At 64.9% G+C, this 17,963-nt stretch overlaps 3 protein-coding genes across 7 annotated transcripts; 1 reads left to right on the forward strand and 2 right to left on the reverse strand.

Moving 5' to 3' along the window:
- Window positions 1-90: 90 nt before the first annotated feature.
- LCK (LCK proto-oncogene, Src family tyrosine kinase) lies at window positions 91-8,896 on the reverse strand. 2 transcript variants are annotated; one of them, XM_075773780.1, is made up of 13 exons: window positions 8,699-8,896; window positions 5,477-5,583; window positions 5,279-5,360; window positions 5,104-5,194; window positions 4,865-4,963; window positions 4,619-4,722; window positions 4,359-4,508; window positions 3,996-4,148; window positions 2,740-2,919; window positions 2,245-2,321; window positions 1,990-2,143; window positions 1,381-1,512; window positions 92-1,071 (listed from the first exon to the last, which is right to left on the reverse strand). In XM_075773780.1, the coding sequence occupies exons 2-13, from the start codon at window positions 5,576-5,578 to the stop codon at window positions 869-871; spliced, it is 1,527 nt and encodes a 508-aa protein (XP_075629895.1). In that variant the 5' UTR covers window positions 5,579-5,583; window positions 8,699-8,896; the 3' UTR covers window positions 92-868. The 2 variants fall into 2 exon arrangements, with proteins under 2 accessions (XP_075629894.1, XP_075629895.1); XM_075773779.1 differs by having other exon boundaries at window positions 91-1,071; window positions 5,104-5,360.
- Window positions 8,897-10,247: 1,351 nt separating this feature from the next.
- FAM167B (family with sequence similarity 167 member B) lies at window positions 10,248-11,986 on the reverse strand. The gene is made up of 2 exons (XM_075773788.1): window positions 11,507-11,986; window positions 10,248-10,859 (listed from the first exon to the last, which is right to left on the reverse strand). Exons 1-2 carry the CDS (start codon window positions 11,795-11,797, stop codon window positions 10,596-10,598), a joined length of 555 nt encoding a protein of 184 aa, XP_075629903.1. The 5' UTR covers window positions 11,798-11,986; the 3' UTR covers window positions 10,248-10,595.
- Window positions 11,987-12,758: 772 nt separating this feature from the next.
- On the forward strand, window positions 12,759-17,945 carry LOC142604789 (myotubularin-related protein 9-like). 4 transcript variants are annotated; one of them, XM_075773775.1, is made up of 14 exons: window positions 12,759-12,896; window positions 12,938-13,131; window positions 13,720-14,000; window positions 14,219-14,278; window positions 14,525-14,633; window positions 14,963-15,088; window positions 15,220-15,393; window positions 15,503-15,720; window positions 15,864-16,025; window positions 16,116-16,257; window positions 16,356-16,576; window positions 16,785-16,936; window positions 17,073-17,136; window positions 17,258-17,945. In XM_075773775.1, exons 3-14 carry the CDS (start codon window positions 13,804-13,806, stop codon window positions 17,928-17,930), a joined length of 2,298 nt encoding a protein of 765 aa, XP_075629890.1. In that variant the 5' UTR covers window positions 12,759-12,896; window positions 12,938-13,131; window positions 13,720-13,803; the 3' UTR covers window positions 17,931-17,945. The 4 variants fall into 4 exon arrangements, with proteins under 4 accessions (XP_075629890.1, XP_075629891.1, XP_075629892.1 ...); XM_075773776.1 differs by lacking the exon at window positions 14,219-14,278 and having other exon boundaries at window positions 12,776-13,131; XM_075773777.1 differs by having other exon boundaries at window positions 12,795-13,131; window positions 17,073-17,428.
- The last annotated feature ends 18 nt before the right edge of the window (window positions 17,946-17,963 follow it).

Genomic DNA, 17,963 nt, shown 5'->3' on the forward strand with positions numbered 1-17,963 from the left:
GATGTACCATCGCTGGGGCGGGGGGGGGCAAACGGGGAGAGGGTCCAGGTGGGTGGGGCGGAACCATTCGCGGGGGGGGGTGGGTGGGTGAGGGGAAGTGCCAGGTGGGGCTGAACCATCGCGGGGCGGGGGGGAGTGGGGTCACGGTTGTGGCCTCCACCACTGCCCAGGCCTCGTCTTGTCCCACCCGGGGTCAGCGGGAGCGGGACCGTGGGGGTCTCACACAGCGTGAGAGGGGCCTCGGGCCCCCAGCAGCACCCCGGCGTGGGGTTGGTGTGAGTGGGCTCCATCCCCTCAGGGCATCACCCCACTTGCCCCATGGCGGCCTGGCCTCCCCAGGGCCGCAGCGAGGCCCTGCAAGCCACCGCCGGTGCAAAGGCCTTTATTTCCCCAAGATGCGACGGCGGTTACGGGACAAGTTCTGCAAACCCCATGGGGGAAGAAAGAGCGTCCCACGGCCAAGGGTCGGGGCAGCCATCGCTTGCGGGGGGGGTATCGGCCATCACCGGGGCGAAGGAGGAGGCGAGGCCCAGCCAGAGGGGTGAGGGCTGGTGTGGCCCCGTCTGGGGCTGGAGCCTGGATTTGCACCCAGGCAAGCGCAGGGACTGTGGTGGGCACCCACGGGGCCCCCACGCACCCACCCTCCACTCTTTGGAGTCACTTGTCAGCTTTGGCCGTCCATCGCCTTCCAGGGGGGTGAAATCCGCTGCTCCAAAGAGTTGAAGCGCTTCAAATCTTTACTGCTGAGGTCCAGGCAGTGCTTGTCAATGACCCTGGGGCGACGTGTATGGAGTCTGCGGGGACCCGGTGCGGGGGGAGCACCCCCGGACACCCCAACGCGAGGGTGTCCCAGCCGCTGCTGGGGTCCTCATGGCTGCTGCTGGTACTGGCCCTCGGTGGCGGTGAAGAAGTCCTCCAGGACACTCTTCATGTAGTCGAAGGTGGGACGTTCCTCAGGCTGCTCCTTCCAGCACTGCATCATCAGTTCGTACAGCTCCTGCGGGCAGTTGTCCGGCTGCGGCATGCGGTAACCGCGCTCCAGGTTCTGTATCACCTCGGGGTTGGTCATCCCTGCGAGGACAACGCACACAATACTGAATCTGAGTCACCCCCGTGTCCCAAGCAGCACCCTACATTTGCAAATCCCACGGGGAAGCTTCCTTCGCCCTCTACTGCCTCTGAAAGCCCCGGTGGCTTTCGGGCCGTGGCTGGCCATGTGCTTCGGGAAGCGGTCGAAACCACTGCGGGTTGGCAGGGAAGGGAGCCAGATGGGGCGGCTGGGAGCGTGTGTGCGTGCGGGAGTGCATGCACACACTCGTGGGTGTGCGCTTGCGTGCGTGTGCGAGCCCTTCTGCCGCGCGGCTGCTGGGAAATCCTGACCTGGATACGGGATCCGGCCGTAGGTGACGATCTCTGTGAGCAGGATGCCAAACGACCAGACATCAGACTTGATTGTGAAAGTCCCATAATTAATAGCTTCTGGTGCCGTCCACTTAATGGGGAATTTAGCCCCTGAAAAACAGCAGGAGAGGAGAAAAGAAAACTTTACGGCTGAGCTGGAAACATGCCTCTCTGTTTAACCTGATGTGACAACCCCGAGTCACTCTCTGTGCCTGCTGTACGCCCGGGGACCAGCTGGCTTTGGTGCCAGCCAGGTCCCCTCTGCCCCCCCGCACTTGGCTAGCTCAGAGCCCCCGGGCATGGGCTGGCACCCCTGCAGCCGGCCAGCATGTCTGTTCCTGCAGTAGCCACCAGATAGGGCTGTCACCCCACCAAAAGCAGAGTCAGGAGGGTATATGGGGTCCCGCAGCCCCCCTCCGGCTGCTCCCCTCTCTGGGGGGCTGCGCACCATCCTGCAGCTCCCGTGGGACCCCCGCAAGAGCCCGGGGGTGGGTGGGGGTTTCCTCCTCTTGTGGCCCGAAGCTGTGTGCACCCCAAGAGCAGGGCTCGGTGGGGGCGCGTGAGGGGCCGAGGCAACGGGGGACGCACCCTCGCGAGCCGTGTACTCGTTGTCCTCGATGAGGCGGGCCAGCCCGAAGTCGGCGATTTTGCAGCACAGGGTGTCTGACACGAGGATGTTGGCAGCCCGCAGGTCGCGGTGGATGTAGTTCTTGGCCTCGATGAAAGCCATGCCTTCGGCGATCTGCAGTTCCGAGTAATTGCAATTAATAGCCGCCAGCCCGAGCAGGGCAGCCCCGGCAGATTCCTCCCCACCAGCAGCCCCGCGACTCCGTCCCCCCTCACCTGCGCGGCCATGTCCAGCAGTTTGTTGATGGTGAGCTTGACTCCTTCCGAGGTCTTGAGGAAGTCCACGAGGCTGCCTGCAATGAAGGCAGCAGGTCTCAGCGGCAGGCAGGCGCTGCCTCCCCTGCCCATGCTGCCTGTTGGGGCTGGGTGTTGCAGCAATGGGTTCACTGGGGCACGGGCCCCCAGCACAACACCGAATGTGGGGCTGGGCATCTCACAGCCCCCGGAAAGCAGGCAGGAGTGGCTGGGCAGGAAACCACCCTGCCTGCAAGGTCCTTTTCCCCTTGCCAGGGCTGACCCCTGAGCTCCCAGCCAGTGGGAGAGCCGTGATGGAAAAGGCAGAGAGCAGAGAGGCAAAGGATGCTAAAAGCAGCTCAATAAACAAAAGCCAGCACTGACCGCTGGATGGGAACGGCCAAGAGCTGAAGGGACCATGGCTCTTCAGAGCCCCCAGCCCCCCACCTACAGTGAGCAGCACTCCGGTGCCCTCACCCTTCTCCATGTACTCCGTGATGATGTAGATGGGTTCCTTCGTCACCACGGCGTAGAGCCGCACCAGCCGCGGGTGCTGCAGGTTCTTCATGAGGTTGGCCTCTGCCAGGAAGGCGCTGGGTGACATGCTGCCCTGCTTCAGGTTTTTGATGGCCACCTTGGTGTGACCATTGTAGAAACCTGCGGAGAGATGGGGCAGAGCGTGACGGGGTAGAGGGACCCCATCAGCGGGCACGGCTGGGGGATGCGTGGCAATAGCGGTGCTGGCCAGGGAGGCTGGTGTGGGGGCTACTCTGTGGATCTAGAGCATCCCAACCCGAGACGGCACGAGCGAGAGATGTTGGGCATTGCAAAGGCTGGCTGAAGATGGGCAGAGGACCCTTGTGCCCTGGAGGACTGTTGCAGCAGGGCCAGAGGACTTTTGGAGACAATCCCAGCTCTGTGCTGGCCACCTCCTGGGCAAAAATCTGTAACCACATTTTCACCCACCAGGCAGATATTTTTACATGTGGCTTTCAGCCACCAGAAGCAAAGGAAGCTTTTGGTTGCTGGGCTTTGAACAGGTGGGGCAGCTGGGAGAGCTGGGCAGCGATGCTCCTGCCTGGCTCCTGCCTGGTACCCGGAGGGGACTTTGGGGGATGGCCAGCGCCCATGGGAGCAAAGGCAGGGACCCTGCTCTGGGGCTGTGAGGCAGGATGGAGGGGAGCGGGGCAGCCCCGAGCCTTCCGCACTACGGCACCTGGGGAGCAGGAGGTGCTTCTGTGGCTGGGTCGCAGGACGCTCAATGCCCGGCGCTGCCTCCGAGCCCCCGGCTGCTCCCAGCCTGGCAGCGACAGCCACAACAAGGGCCGTTTCCCATGCGGGGCCACGCACGGTGCTCGCGGGCCCCATGCCAAAGCTGGCAGCTGCTCTCATGGCGAGCGGAGCCCAGCTGGATGAGGACATGGTGCAGCCCCCGTGCGTGCACGCCTGCACCAGCACACCCATGCTGGCAGCGGTGCGGGGGTCCGGGTGGCCAGGGATGGGAGAGGGGTGAAGCTCGGGCTGCTCTGGGTAAACCAGAGCTGTCCCTGGGCTGCTCTAGCTGCTGGTTTTCTCCCTTCATCCAGGAGCCTTGTAAAAAGCCAAGGTCCCACGTTTGGGGCTGTGCTGGCTGCTCCACACGAGATCCCCGGGCCAAGGATGCCACAGGGCCCAGCTGATACTGCCCACACCCCTCATCCAGGAGGAAGCGCTCCAGTTTCACCCTGACTCACCCATCCAGACCTCTCCAAACTGCCCTGCTCCCAGCTTCTCCACCAGCTTCAGCGACTCCCGCGGCACCTCCCACTCATCCTGCCACCATGGCTTCTGCGGCTTCTGGGTCCGGCAGGGCTTGCCGAGGCGGGTGCACAGCCCGTCGGAGCTGCCTGTGGCGCAGGGGCAGGCAGAGGCAGCATCAAATGCAGGCAGAGGGCACAGGACACCCAGCACAAGCTAATGACACTGGGGCAGTGTGTCCTGCTCATCCCATCCCATCCCGTCCCCATTTCGATCCCATCCATCCCCATCCCATTCCCATTCCCATCCCCATCCCGTCCCCTGCCTGCAGGCAGGACCAGCCCCTGGACGACACGTACGTGTGTAATACTCCACCAGCTCATGCAAGCTGCTGAAGGTGACGCGGGGGGAGATGTAGTACCCGCCATTATCCATGTTGCGGATCTTGTAGTGCTTCACCATCTCGCCCTGGTTCTGGTCGAAGTCCCTCACTGACAGTGAGTAGGAGCCTGGGAGACGTGGGACCATGTGGGTGAGGGACCCCAACACTCCTCCTGTGCTCCCCAGCACTTTCCCAGTGCCCACAGCAGACATGCCGGCAGGACCCACGGGACGGTACCTTTGGAGGTCTCGCTCTCCCGGATGAGGAAGGAGCCGTGTGTGTTGCCCGACGCCAGGAGCTGCCGCTCCGCATCCTTGCGGCTGATGCTTTTGAAGAACCACCTGGGCACATGGAGCAGGGTTAGGGCTGGGGGGGGGTGTCAGGCCACCTTCACCCATGAGCACTTCAGGGATACTCCTGGCACCTTTCCCCTTGCCAGCACAGCTCCTGCCGGAGCACGGCTCCTTCTCAACCCCTACTCACGGCTCAGGCTCCAGGCTGTTCACCGTGGCCACGAAGTTGTAGGGGATCAAACCCTCCTGGCCGGTGGTGAGCGACTGCGCCTTCCACCACTCCCCGCTCCTGCGAGCACACAGCAAGGTGAGACCCTCTCTGGCTACCAGGACCCTGCACGGGCCCCCCCCGGCAGCACCAGGATGCCAGCTGGGGAGCCGCAGGGTCATGCCGGCGCTGGTGCTGGGACGCCGTCGGCGCTCACTTACTCTTCCAGGATGCGGAGCTTCTCGCCCTTCCGCAGCCCCAGGTCCCCATCGTGCTTGGGCTCGTAGTTGTACAAGGCCACCACCAGCTTATCTGGGAGGACAAGCGGAGGGGCAGGGTGGCCGTGACCAACTGGGGGGGTGTCCACAGCCACCCCCTGCCACGGCTGGCCCTTACCTTGCAGGGGGGAGCACGGCGGAGATGTGGCCTCGTAGGACACCAGGGGGTCTTGCACCTCGGAGCCGTTGCGGATCAGCCTCTGCAAGGGGACGAGGAGCCCCGTGAGCCCTCACCTTCCCAGGGTTTGGCCGTGCCACGGCCACCTCCAGAGGCATTTGGCCACCGGGACAGGGGGTCCACTCGCCCCCTCCTCACCTGGCGCTTGCTGTTGGGCTCGATGGGGTAATTGCAGTGCTCACAAATGTCGATGTTCTCGATCCAGTCCTCGTCATAGTCCGAGCTGCAACAGCAGCCCATGGTGGCTGCAGGGGGACGAGAGGCGGTGAGGGAAGCCTTCGCACCCCCAGCCCCAGCCTTGTCTCTCCTCCCACTCCAGCACATCCCCATCCGTCCCTCTGCCTGCCCACATCGCATGGCCCGTCCAGCACAGTCCCCAGGTCCTCTGCTGAAGTCAGGGGCATCCCCTGACTTACTGTCACCAGCCATATTCTGTCCTCATTTTGTTCTGGCTTTGTTAATTAAAAACACTGAAAGCAATTAGTGCCCAGCCTGAGGCTCCCGTTTCCCACCGGCACAGCCTGGCGTTGCCTCCTTTGCCAGCTCCTTCCCAGCCTGCGGCCCTTGGGCTGATCCCTGCATTCTCCATCTAGATAACAATCTAATCATTAATATCCCATTAGCAATTAATACGTCCTTGCATGGCCCTGTGACACAGGTTTTATGAGGTTTGGCTGGACCGGACCCTCGGCCCTAAAAGCAGCTCCTTGGGGTCAGAGGCGGATACAAGCGCTCACCCACCCACACTGCATCGCCTCCGATTTCCTTCTCCCGTGGGGCTCTCGATAGCCTCCCTCCTCGCTGTGCCTTCGGCCCCGTTGCTGTGCTCCTGTTTCTCTTACATCAGGGATGCGCTTTAAACCCCCATCCCTGCTCAGGGTCCTCTCATCTTCGGCAGTAGCCCCCAAAACATCAAGGACCCCCCAATCTCAACCATCAGCCCTGGCCATGGCGACACCAAGCCGGTGCAGGGCTGTGCCCCAGGGTCCCCAGCACCGTGGCGTGGGCACTGGGGCAGCCTGGCAGCGATGCCACGAGCGTTGCGTGGGCTCTGAAAACCACCCAGGCAGCTCTCGTCTTCCTGTGAAAGCCGAGCGTGACACGGAGCCGGGAGCCCCGTCAGTGTGTCATGTGGAAATGGTGGCCATGGCCCTTCCACAGAATCGCCTACACCACCAGGATTTGTTTCCACTGAGACCTCGCTCCCAAACCCTCTTTTCCAGGCTCTGCCCAGCAGCTTTGGGGGTTCTTTGGGGGCCCCAGTGCGGTTTCCACAGGCGCCGGGTGCCAACGGCAGGGCTGGGAGCCCCGTGCTGCCGACAGCCAGCCCAGGTGTCTCTGCCCTGGCACCCAAAATCAGCGGCCGCTTTCACAAATGCCGAGCGGGAGCTCTTATCTGGCAGCGAGGTGGTGCAGCTGTGAGGGTCCCCAGCCCTGCCGTGCCCTGCGGCAAGACCGGTCCCCGGTGGGCTGGCTGAGCCCTGGGAGCTGCTTTGCTGGGAGACGCTGGCCGCTGGCGCTGCTGGCACCGTTTTCTCCTGGGTTTCCTACCCGGGAGCCATTGCACCACTCTGTTTTCACAAGCACTCACTTAAATCCACCTCACCGTGACGCTGGGGAGGGCACGGCAGCGGGGGTTCGTTTGAGTGGGCACCCACATAGGTAGCTGGGGACACAGGGAAGAGCCTCGCAGGGGGTGCCCAGGGAGGGTGCGGGGTCCCCAGGGTGCCGCCAGCCCCAGCCATCGGAGCCTGCTGCCAGCCAGAACCCCCCAGCCTGTGCTGCCAGGGCTGGTCCTGCAGACCAGCAGCCCCCTCCCTCGGGGACAGCTCAGCACATCCATGGCAGGGACACAGGGGTCGTTCCCACAGTGCTGCCCTGGGGTGCCCAGTGCCACGGCGGCCGACAGGAGCAGGTAACGGGCAATTTTGGCGAGGAGAGGGCAGACAAGCAACACCCCCCCATGCTGTGCAATGCTGCTTTGGGGACCCTGGTTTTTAGCATCCAGCCTTCAGCTTCCAGCGACACTTACTTGGGAACACACTTTGGCACCCAAGAACGGGCTCGGCCACGCTGCGCTGCCCGGATGCAGGCAGGAGGAGCAGGCGAGGCCCCGGCGATGCCCGGGCAGCAGCAAAGCCCATTCCCAGCCCCGAGCACAACCCTGGCCCCCGCGGAGGAGAAACCCCCGCTCTCCCAGAGCTGCCGCAGCCCTTCAAACGCCTTTACCAAAGGCGAGCGGTGCCAGGAGGTGTTTTTTCCTTCCTGCATGAAGCCGGGGTGGGGAGGGAGGTGCTGCTATTGTGCCTTTTCTTCTTATGTACTCAAGCCACAGCGTAATTTCCACCAAGCAGCCGTTTCACCTGCACTGTGCGAGGGCCATGCCGGTGAAACGGGGTGTTTGAAGTCGGGTTTTGTGACTGCATCTGTGCAACCGAATTTCTTGTGCGAAGGCTGCCTGGGAGGGATGTGTGGGCGCCTCTACCCCGTGCCTTGCCGTGTCCCCGGAGAGGTGTCTACGCGTGTCCTTGCACAGCCGTGCGTGTGCCTCTCCCCGGCTTTGCTCGAGAGCGTGTCTGGACCCCCCTGGCTCTTGCTGGAGGAGCTGCCCCATGCCGGCCCTTCTGCCCACGCTTCTTTGGTCAGGTCCAGTTGGTGTGTTCACAAGAGTAGGCGGGCATGGGGAGGGATGAAGGCTGGGCTGACCCTGTCCCCGATGCTCTTCACGCCTCACCGGGGTGTCCTGGACGTCCCCGAGCCAGCTGTGACCCACCCGTACGGTCAGCCCCCGCGCTGGCAGAGCCTCGCAGAGACGCAAAGTGCCACGGCCCCAAAGCTGCCATTGCAGCGGGGAGGTGTTTGGACTGAGACAGCATGGCAAACAGGCGTATCTCAGTGCCTGAACCCCCCAAAGTGGGCAGCGGACCCCCGTGGACCAGCACTAAACTGCTGCCTGACCCTAAGCTGCTCTCGCCCACAGCCGGGCAGGTGAGAGCCTGGCCCCAGGGACAAAATTCCTGCTTTGCCCTGGAAATGGAGGCTCGGGAGAGCCCTGTGAGGGGGCCAGTGCTCCCATCCCGGGCTGGCCCCCCAGGTGGGCAGAGGGCACCGGGGCAACGGCTTTCGCTCCCGACTGGGAGGCCACAAAGGAATGGGGAGCACAGCCCTGCTCCCCCCATCCCTCGCCCGCGCACCAGCGCTCACGTTCCCCCGCAGCGACGAACCTGAACCCCCATTTCCATCCCTCTGAGGGGCAACCTCGGAGAGTGCCGTGGGACCCCCATCCTCTGCGGGCACCCAGGTGGTCCCCAGCTCCCATCTGGAGGGTGCAAACCCTCTCGCCCCCCAGGTCCCCGTTACCTGTCGGCAGCGAGGCGAGGACCAGCCGCTCTCAGACTCCCATGGCCCAGCAGAGGAGTGGAGGTGCTGTCCCCGCTCACATCCTCCCCATCCCTGGCAGGAGCGCGGCGACCCTCTGGGGAGCAGAGACAAGCCCCCCGCACGCGGGTGTGCGCTCCCCGCTGCCGCCGCTCACTCTTGCTCTCCGCCTGCCCTGGCTTCCTGCCTCATGAGCAAACTCTAGAGGAGCTGGTTCACAGCTTGCGCACAACCACAAGAGCTAGTGACAAACCCTGATGGCTTCCTGCCATCCCCAGCATGGAGGGCCTCTGTTCTGGGTGCCACTGGCCACCAATCCCCAGGGACTGGGTGGGCGAGGGGATGCTGAGCCCCTCAGCGGTGGGAGAGCGGGTCCCACGGGCTGGGAGACACGCTGCGAGGGGCCAGCGACGGACAGGGGTTTGTCACCCACTGCCCAGGCTAGCTGAGCTCCCCGGTCCCCTGTGCTGTCCCCTCTCCAATGCTCGGTGACCACCCCTGACCCCGTCAGACCCTACAGAGGTTGCGGGACTCATCCTACACCCGGCAGCCCCCCGTTTGGCCGTCACCACCAGACCACCCCAGACCCCAGCACCCTGAGAGCCACGGTGACAGTGGCTAAAGCCGAGGTGACACGTTCTGCCCCAGCCAGGCTGCCAGCCCTGTGTTTATAGAGACAGCTCAGAGCAGAGCAACCACAACACTATTGTCTTGGCTTTTGCGATCAAACACGAAGCCGCAGATACCTGCCGGCTGCTCAGCGGAGGCACGGGCAGGAAGCCCAGCTGCGTCGGGGCGGGCTGCAGCAGCTGGGGGGGACGCTGTGGTGGTAGCATCAGACACAGCATCCACCCTGGCAGGGACATGTCCCAGGGACAGCCACGCAGCCCTGCTCCCATTGTGCTCGCCAATGCCCCCGCTGCTCCGGGCAAGGGGTGGTGGGGAGCGCTGCCAGGCCCTGGGGCGTCTCAGCCTCGGGGTGCACATCGGGTTCTCCCTGGGTCATGCTGCTACCCCGGGAAGGAGAAGCAGCCCCCCCCCAAATTATCTCTGGGTCACCTCACTGCTTCCCTGGCACCGCCTGCAAGAGGCGATCTGTGAAAGTCGCATCCCCAAGCAGCAACTTCTTTTGTAAAGGGTTTGCTGTTAATGGAGGAAAGGAAAAAGTCAAAAGCAAACCCCTCTGGTGAGGGCAGCATTGCCAGCCCCGGGGACCCCCGGGGTCCCTCCTGCGCTCGGCGCAGCACCGCAGGGAGTCAGGAGATGGGGCAGGACAGGGGCACAGGGGCTGCCAAACGCTGAGCACGGCCCCCACCACCTCCCAGCCTCAAGCCTCAAAAACAACCCCTCGATTCACAGATGGTTTGGTGACAAGCATTTCCTGCAATGGCACAGCCCGAACACCCACCCGCTGCCAGGGGCACCCGGGGAGAGGCTGGCAACGAGGTCCTGAAGCAGAGATGCCACATCTGGAGGCACAGGCAGGTGCCCGGGTGCATGCAACAAAAGGAAAAAACATCAGCTCTCACCTTCTCCTCCTTTTATTCCTCTACAAAGGGCTGCTCCCCACATTTTCCACTGTAGTTGACCCCACCATCCTTAGGGACAAGGCACTGGGTGCCCCAAAACACCCTGTGCCCGATCGGGATGGTGGCATTTCCCATGCCACTGGGCACGGCATTGCCCCGGGGCCGGGCTGGCAGCACCACGGCTCAGCACTGCCTGCCCCGAGGGAGCTCAGCCCCGGCAGCAGCTCCGCAGTCCCCCAGGCACTTTGGGAGGCATCTGCAAGCCCCACCAGGTCCGGATGCACCCATGGGTGGCCACGAGGCTCCCATCCGGGCTTGGAGCTGAGCGGTGCGTGGGGGTCCCACCGTGCTCAGCAGAGGGAGAACCGTCGGGAGTTGATGTTCATGCGGGTGACGCCAATGTGCTTCAGCGGCATGGAGAGCAGGAAGGCAGCCTTGGGCGGGATGTTGCAGAGCAGGTCGGAGTCTTCCTCACAGCCCTCGAGGCCGAAGGTAGCATCGTCCAGCATCTCCTTGTGCTGGTGGCAGGCCTGCTCCACCTTCAGCCGGTGCAGCTGCGCCCGCAGGCGCATCAGCTGCTGTGCCAGGCGCTGGTCCGCAGCCTGCATCTCCCGCTGCACGGGGAGACGGGCGTCAGGACCAGAGTGGGACCGGCCGTGGGGTCAGCTGCCCACGCACCGGCGATGCTGGGGGGCAGCAGGGCTGGGGCTTGGCCAGGGCACAAACCCACCGGGGACCACGTGCACACGTGGCCCTGGGATCAGCGCAGAGCCCTCGCACACAGTCCCGGGGTCGGCACAGGGTCTGTGCTGGGGTCACAGCCCGGAGCCAGCTCAGATGTCCGTGGGTTTGTACCCGCGTGGCTGTTGCTGCCTGTGCCACCCCATGAAAGCCACTGCGGCTGTGCCACACCTATGAAGTCCGCCACAGCCGTGCCGTCAGCAGAGCAGGCAGGAAGGGGTGACAAGTGCAGACCCTGACAGAGCTGTAACCGCTGGCACCGTGCAGGGGACACGGGCAGAGCTGCAGCACTGCAGAGCCACCCGCGCAAAAATCCACATTCACCGGCCACGCTGGGCAAAGGAGCAAAAGCACCACGCTGCAGCTGGAGCGCCCTGGCCCCGGCACACACCGTCACCGCTGCGTGAGGTCAGGCTGCAAGCGTTCCCTCTGCACAGAGCTGCCCTGTGGCCCCGTCCCTGCCTCGGGGCTCAGCCCTTGCCCACCCCTCATGCCCCCCATCCCACCAGCAGCTACTCACCAGCTCCGTCCTGAGCCACTCCAGAGCTGATTCCATGGTGGCAAAGCCACAGATGCCACCATCCCGCTCATCCTCAGGGTGCCCAGGGCCCTGCTCTGCCCTCCGCGCCTCCCCAGGGGTCCGGCTGTGCCAGGGCTGCCCCCGCACCCGGGCTTCCCACTCCAGGTAGGAGGGTCTCCGCGTCTGCAGCTTCAGCTTGGCCGTCAGCGCCTTCACGCTGTCCAGGCTCTCTTCCTCCCAGGTGGGCTCCTCCTCACCCAGCTCCTTGAACTTCAGCTGGCCAAAGGGCATGGTGGCACCCACCAGAGCCCCCCAAAACCCTTGGGTGACCCCTCTCCTCTCAAAACCCCTGTGCAAGGAGAGCCGCTACACCCTCAGGGCAAAGAGCACCCTAACCACAGACACCCACCCACTCCCCACAGCTGCACCCGAGTCCTGGCTGTTTATTCACCTCCGGGACAATAAAGGACAATTCCAACGGGCAGGAACTCTTTAGCCAGAGAAGTGCGAAGGAGGGGGTTGGGTTTGCTCGGTGGTGGGTTTGGGGTTTTTTTTGGGTTTGGTTTTTTTTTTCCTTTCCTTTTCTTTTCCTTTTTAGCATTATTGTCTCCAGTTGGGAGGAGACTCCCTGTTCCCCCGGAGGAAGCCTTCACCGGGACGTCCTGGCAAGGCGGAGCGGGGATGATTTATCTCCGGGCGCCGCCGCCCTCCCGCACCCGGCCCGGGGGGGGGGGGGGGCGGGCAGAAGAGCCCCGGGAAGGAAAACGAAACCGGGGGGGGACGGGGCGAGGAGCCGGGGGGCAGCTGGGGACCCGCATCCCGGACGGGCCGTTAAGGTGGAACCGGGTCAGGATCCGGCCGCTGCCCCCCCCCCCGTGTCCCCCCCCCCCCCCTCCGGCGGTGCCAGCGCTGGGTCCGGGAGCAGCGGCGGTGGGTTACGGGTTTCTCCTGCACCCCACGGGCACCGCCTGCCCCGGGGATGCCCCCCCCGTCCCCTCCAGCCCCCCCGGAGTGGTCCCCACAGACCCTGCGGGCAGCGCCCGTGCTGCGCCGCGATGCCCCGCGTCCCCTCGCGTGTCCCTTCCCACGGCCCCCTGCGTGTCCCCTCGCTCTCGCCCCCCACGGGGAGCCCCCCGGGAGCCCCCGGACCCTCCCGCGTCCCCCGCCCCGAGGAGTGGAGCGCCCGTCCCGGCGGCCCCGGACCCGCTGTCCGTCTGCCGGAGCCGCACCGGGGCCGGGCCACCTTAAACCCGACATCCGCCGGGCGCGGAGCCCAGCGCCGAGCCGCCGTCCCCGCCGGCATGACAGGGCTGTGCGGGGCATCGCCCGCGTCCCTGCTTGCACCCCGAGCTCCCTGCTTGCACCCTGAGATCGCTGCTTGCACCCCAAGGTCTCCCGCTTGCACCCTGAGATCCCTGCTTGCACCCCGAGCTCCCCTGCTTGCACCCTGAGATCGCTGCTTGCACGCTGACATCCCCTGCTTATGCCCAACAGTTCCCTCTTTGCACTCTGAGGTCCCCTGCTTGCACCCCTCTGTCCCCCGCTTGCACCCCTCTGTCCCCTGCTTGCACCCCGAGGTCCCCACTCGCACCCCGAGGTCCCCTCTTGCCGCCGAGCCCGAGCAGGTAAGCACAGGGGTGGCCGGGGCAGGCAGTGCTGCCAGCCGCTCACCCTCCTCCTCCTCACCCGGGGCACTTGGCAGCAGGTTCTCCCGCATCCCCGGGCCCGGGGTGGCTGTGGGTGCAGGCAGAGCCCGTGGGAGCCGCGGTCAGGCTGGTGCCCGGGGGTCTGGCACCGCTCGATGCAGCACCGTCCAGCCCCCGCCGCAGGCAGGGAAGGACCCCCAGCTGCTCCCCGCAAGGCAGCGGTTGCACTTTCACCAGCCACCAAATTGCCCCTCTGCCCCCCGCAGCGCAGGCAGCACCAGGCACGGGGTACCCGGCTCGCAGCCTGGGCGCTGCCAGGGAGCCCGGAGCCAGCTCAGCCCCCTCTGCGCTGTGCCTCAGTTTCCCCATCTGCAACGACAGCGTTGCCAGAGCAGGAAATAAGTCACGCTGGCCTGCATTCTGCAGCGAGGAAGCTCCATATGCTATAGATGACAATGTAAACACGAAGCGGGGGGGTGAGGCTATAGGGCCCTGCGTGACGCAGAGGGAAGAGGGGGTTTCCAGGCTGGGCCGTGCAGCTGCAGGATTTCCCCTTTCTTCCTCCAGCCCCGCAGCAGCAGCCGCTGGCGGCAGGCCCTTGGGCTTGGCGGAGGCAGGCTACGCTGGGGCTCGGTGGCCACCGGCACCGCCATGGAGTTCTCCGAGCTGATCAAGACGGCGACGGTGGAGAGCGTGCTGCTGTCGTGCGTGGGGCTGCCGGCAGTGAAGGGCACCCTGTGCATCACCAGCCACCACCTGCTCCTCTCCTCCTGCCCCGGGGGGGACGCCCAGCCCGGCACCGTGGAGCTCTGGCTGCTCATCCGCAATGTGGATGCCGTGGAGAAGAGGTGGGTCTCTCCCCGTGGTGGGCCCCGAGCTCCCTTCTAGCGGTGTCACCCCTGCCTTAGCTGGAGGAGATTCCCCGCTGCTCTCCCGGTGCCCGTGGCAGAGCACGGCCGCTCCACGGCGCTGCCCACAGAGCCCCATCCCTCCTCTTCCCCATGGCCCACGCCGGGGGATGCTCGCGGCAGCAGGCGTTGACCTCCTCTTCTCCTCCGTGCCTCAGAGTGCAGAATTTAGGCTGGTACCAGCCCCCCTGGACTAACGGCTCCCCGCAAGACACCAGGTTTGGCTTTTAACACTCTCTCGGCTCTGCTAACCCAGCTTTGTGCTAACCACCGTGGTGCCCACCGGGCCCCGGGCAGGGAGATGGTGGAAGTCCTGGCTTCAGACGGGCGTGCCACCGGTGCCGGATGAGAGCCAGCGGTTCGGCACCCGCACAGCCCTCCCGCTGTCGCGTGTCTGTCTGCGTGTCTGTCTGTCTGTGTGCACGGACCTACAGCCAGCCCTGACCCCCTCCTGCCCCCCTCAGGCTCGCCGGCTCCTCCGGCACCATCACGCTCCGGTGCAAAGACCTGAAGGTGCTGCAGCTGGAGATCCCAGGCATGGAGGAGTGTCTCAACATCGCCAGCTCCATCGAGGTGAGCTCCCGGGCGGCTGGAGAGCCTGGCCCAAGCCGTGCCGGGCTGCAAAGGGTTGGCAGGAGAAAGCCGCTGCCCGCAGTGTTTGCTCTCGGTCTGTCATTAACGTGGGTAAATACTCAGCTCCCGGCTGGTGCTGGCACAAGGTGCCCACGGGGCCGGTGGTGCCAGCACCTGCCTGCCCAGCCCTCGCTTGCAGCTGGGACACGGCCAGGAGCGGGGAACGGAGATGGGGTTTGCAGAGGCTGCCCTGGGGACACGGTGGGGACGTTCCCAGCCACCTCCGTGCTCCCCGCCCGTGACCAGCTCCACCTTTGCTTCCGCTCCAGGCCCTCTCCTCGGTGGACTCCGTGATGATGATGTACCCGTTCTTCTACAGACCCCAGAGCCTGAAGCTCGAGGAAGGATGGCACCTTTTCCCCCTCGAGCAGTACTTCCAACAGATCGCCTCGCAGGTGAGCCTGGAGGGGAGACACCCGGCTGAGCTGGGAAACGACTCCCCCCACCCATGCTGGGCTGCCCGCGGGGGGGCTCACGCTGCCAGGGAGGCACCCGAGGCAGCCCCCCCACCCCGCCTCTCCCCCAGACAAACCAGTGGCGGCTGACCGACGTCAACAAGGATTTCACCACCTGCCCCACGTACCCTCCCGCCGTCATCGTGCCGGCAGCGGTGGACGATGACACCTTGCGGAAGGCTGCCCGTTTCCGTCAGGGCGGGCGATTCCCCGTCCTCAGCTATTACCACCCCAAGAACGGCACTGTGAGTCCATCACCCCGTCCTGCCCCTCATCCCCTTGGGTGAAGGCGGCTTGAAGTCCTGTGGGGTTCCCCCGGTGCCCCCCAGCCGCCCACCATCCCTCACCCCACAGGCGATGCTCCGCAGCAGCCAGCCGCTGACGGGCCCCAACCGAAAGCGCTGTCGTGAGGACGAGAAGCTGCTGGGGACGGTCCTGGACGAGGGGGAACGGGGCTTTATCATTGACACGCGGTCGGCGCAGGCAGCAAAGCAGGCTCGGATGACAGGAGGGGGCACAGAGCCCAAGTCCTCCTACCCACAGTGGAGGAGGCTGCACCGGCCCCTGGAGAGGTGAGGGGCTGTGCTGAGGCCTGGCGCTTTCATGACATGGGTGATCAGGCTGCTATGCCAATGGCATGGGGACTCCAACCCCCTCCCCCCCGCAAAAAAAAACACCTTGCCAAGCCCCTGGCACCACTTTCCTCCCCTCCCAGAGGCCGCCCGCTGCAGGAGAGCTTCATTAAGCTGGTGGAAGCCTGCAACGACACCTCGATCAACATGGACCGGTGGCTGAGCCGGCTGGAGAGCTGCCGCTGGCTGAGCCACGTCAAGGCAGCCCTGAGCACGGCCTGCCTGGCCGCACAGTGCATGGACAGGTAAGGGGGCTCTGCTGCTCCCAGGGCCCCACTCTCCCCCCTTGCCAAGCTCTCGCTGGCATCGCCCCGACCGCCCGCGCTTGCCCGTAGGGAGGAGGCCAGTGTGCTGGTGCACGGGACGGAGGGGACAGACACGACGCTGATGGTGACGGCGCTGGCCCAGGTGATCCTGGACCCGTCCTGCCGCACGCTGGTGGGCTTCCAGGGGCTGCTGGAGCGGGAGTGGATTGAGGTGAGAGCAGCGGTCCTGAGGGGGCTGAGGACCCGAGCCCCGCTGGGCACCCCCAGCTCCCCTTCACCCCTGTTATCCCCCTCGGGGGGGTCCCGCAGGCCGGCCATCCCTTCCACCTCCGCTGCGCCCGCTCTGCCTACTCCCACGCCCGGCTGAAGCAGGAGGCGCCGCTTTTCCTCCTCTTCCTCGACTGCGTGTGGCAGCTGAGCCGCCAGTTCCCCTTCTCCCTGGAGTTCAGCGAGCACCTCCTCCTCACCCTCTTCGACAACGCCTACGCCTCTGCCTACGGCACCTTCCTCTGCAACAACGAGAAAGAGAGGTGAGCGTGGCGGGAGGTGCGGACAGCCGTGTCCCTTCGCAGCAATGCCGTGGTCACCGCTGTGCCCTTGGGGCAGACCCTGCGGTGGCCGGGGGCTGACCCTGCCTTCACGGATGGGGCACAGCAAAACCCTCCCGGTCACAGCTTGGCTCAAACTTGACCCCACGAACCCCAGCAGGGACTAAAATGTGTCTCACCTCTCCCGTAGGTGCCTGTGTAAAGTGAAGGAGAAAACACACTCCCTCTGGGCCTGGCTGAACCAGCCTGGGGAGAAGAAGAAGTACCTGAACCCTCTCTACTCTCACAACGCCCTGGTCATCTGGCCCTCTGTCGAACCCCAGAGCATCCAGCTCTGGCAGGGTAAGCTGGGTCCAGTGCTCGCAAAACCCAGCTTTAGCTCTGATCTGGGCTGGGTGAGGGAAAGCTGCTCTGCTTTTCCTTCTCTTGACAGGGCTACGGCACGGCTGAAGTAACGCACAGCCCCCTTCTCTCCTAGGTTTGTTCTTCCGATGGATCCGTTCATCCCAGTACCTGGACGAGGCCTGGGCAGAGATCCAGCGGTTAGTAGAGGGCAACGACCCCCCCGTCAGGGAGAGCGCGGGGAACAGGCCGAGCCGCTCCCTCTCCGACCCCGCTGCCCGGACAGAGAACAAAAGGTGAACGGCGATTCGGTCCCCACAGGCTGCCGGACCAAGGTGACACTGCAGCTTCCCGTGGGAAGCGCCGTGCGGGGCACGCGCCCCGCGGGGCATGGAGGACAGCTCGGAGATGGAGGGGGGGTGCGGACTCCCCCTTTCACAGCCTCTGGGCTCTGCAGACTGAGCTTGTTTCAGTAAAGCGGTCTCTCTCGCAGCCCAGGCCTGCTTTCCGCACTTGCTTTGCAAGCGGGGCTCCTTCCCCGTGGGATTTCAGCAGCGCTCGTACCTGGAGCAGAGGGGCAGGAGGCACCGGGAGGTCGATGTGCCCAACAGCATCGGCCTCTGGCAGCTCCCACCACGGCGTGCCTGGCCCGCAGCCCCTGCCCGGCACCGTCAGCACAGCAAAAAACAAACCCGCAACACCCTCCCCACAAAGGGCACGCTGGCTGCAGCTTAAGTGTTGCGTCAGTCGCTCTGAGCTGGGAGGCAGCCCGGGAAATCTGCCCTTGAACCCAGTTTCGAGGAAGGAAAGAGATACAAACCACCCCTCCAGCCAGCCAGACACAGGGCAGGAGGGCTGGAAGGATGAGGCTTTGCAACACAAGCCCACTAGTGCAGGAAATAACTGTTCCATGAGAAAAATTGGCTCAGGGTCAGCCCAGCAAATAAACAAAGCACCAGAACTGGGCGCGTGTGTGTCGTCTGGAAAACAATGACTGGCTGCTGCACTTCCAGCCTGTTCACACATC

This window comes from Balearica regulorum, chromosome 22 (assembly GCF_011004875.1).
Source record: "Balearica regulorum gibbericeps isolate bBalReg1 chromosome 22, bBalReg1.pri, whole genome shotgun sequence".
Lineage (NCBI taxonomy): Eukaryota > Metazoa > Chordata > Aves > Gruiformes > Gruidae > Balearica > Balearica regulorum.

Excerpts from the sequence above, each read along its gene's own strand:
- LCK (XM_075773779.1), bottom strand. The coding sequence starts at position 5,578 with ATGGGCTGCTGTTGCAGCTCGGACTATGACGAGGACTGGATCGAGAAC. Across the intron at positions 4,149-4,358 it reads GCTGGTGGAGTATTACACAC|GCAGCTCCGACGGGCTGTGC; the intron begins GTACGTGTCGTC and ends CCTGCGCCACAG. Across the intron at positions 2,920-3,995 it reads GTTTGGAGAGGTCTGGATGG|GTTTCTACAATGGTCACACC; the intron begins GTGAGTCAGGGT and ends ATCTCTCCGCAG.
- FAM167B (XM_075773788.1), bottom strand. The coding sequence starts at position 11,797 with ATGCCCTTTGGCCAGCTGAAGTTCAAGGAGCTGGGTGAGGAGGAGCCC. Across the intron at positions 10,860-11,506 it reads AGTGGCTCAGGACGGAGCTG|CGGGAGATGCAGGCTGCGGA; the intron begins GTGAGTAGCTGC and ends CTCCCCGTGCAG.
- LOC142604789 (XM_075773775.1), top strand. The coding sequence starts at position 13,804 with ATGGAGTTCTCCGAGCTGATCAAGACGGCGACGGTGGAGAGCGTGCTG. Across the intron at positions 14,001-14,218 it reads GTGGATGCCGTGGAGAAGAG|AGTGCAGAATTTAGGCTGGT; the intron begins GTGGGTCTCTCC and ends TCCGTGCCTCAG. Across the intron at positions 16,937-17,072 it reads GAGCATCCAGCTCTGGCAGG|GTTTGTTCTTCCGATGGATC; the intron begins GTAAGCTGGGTC and ends CTTCTCTCCTAG.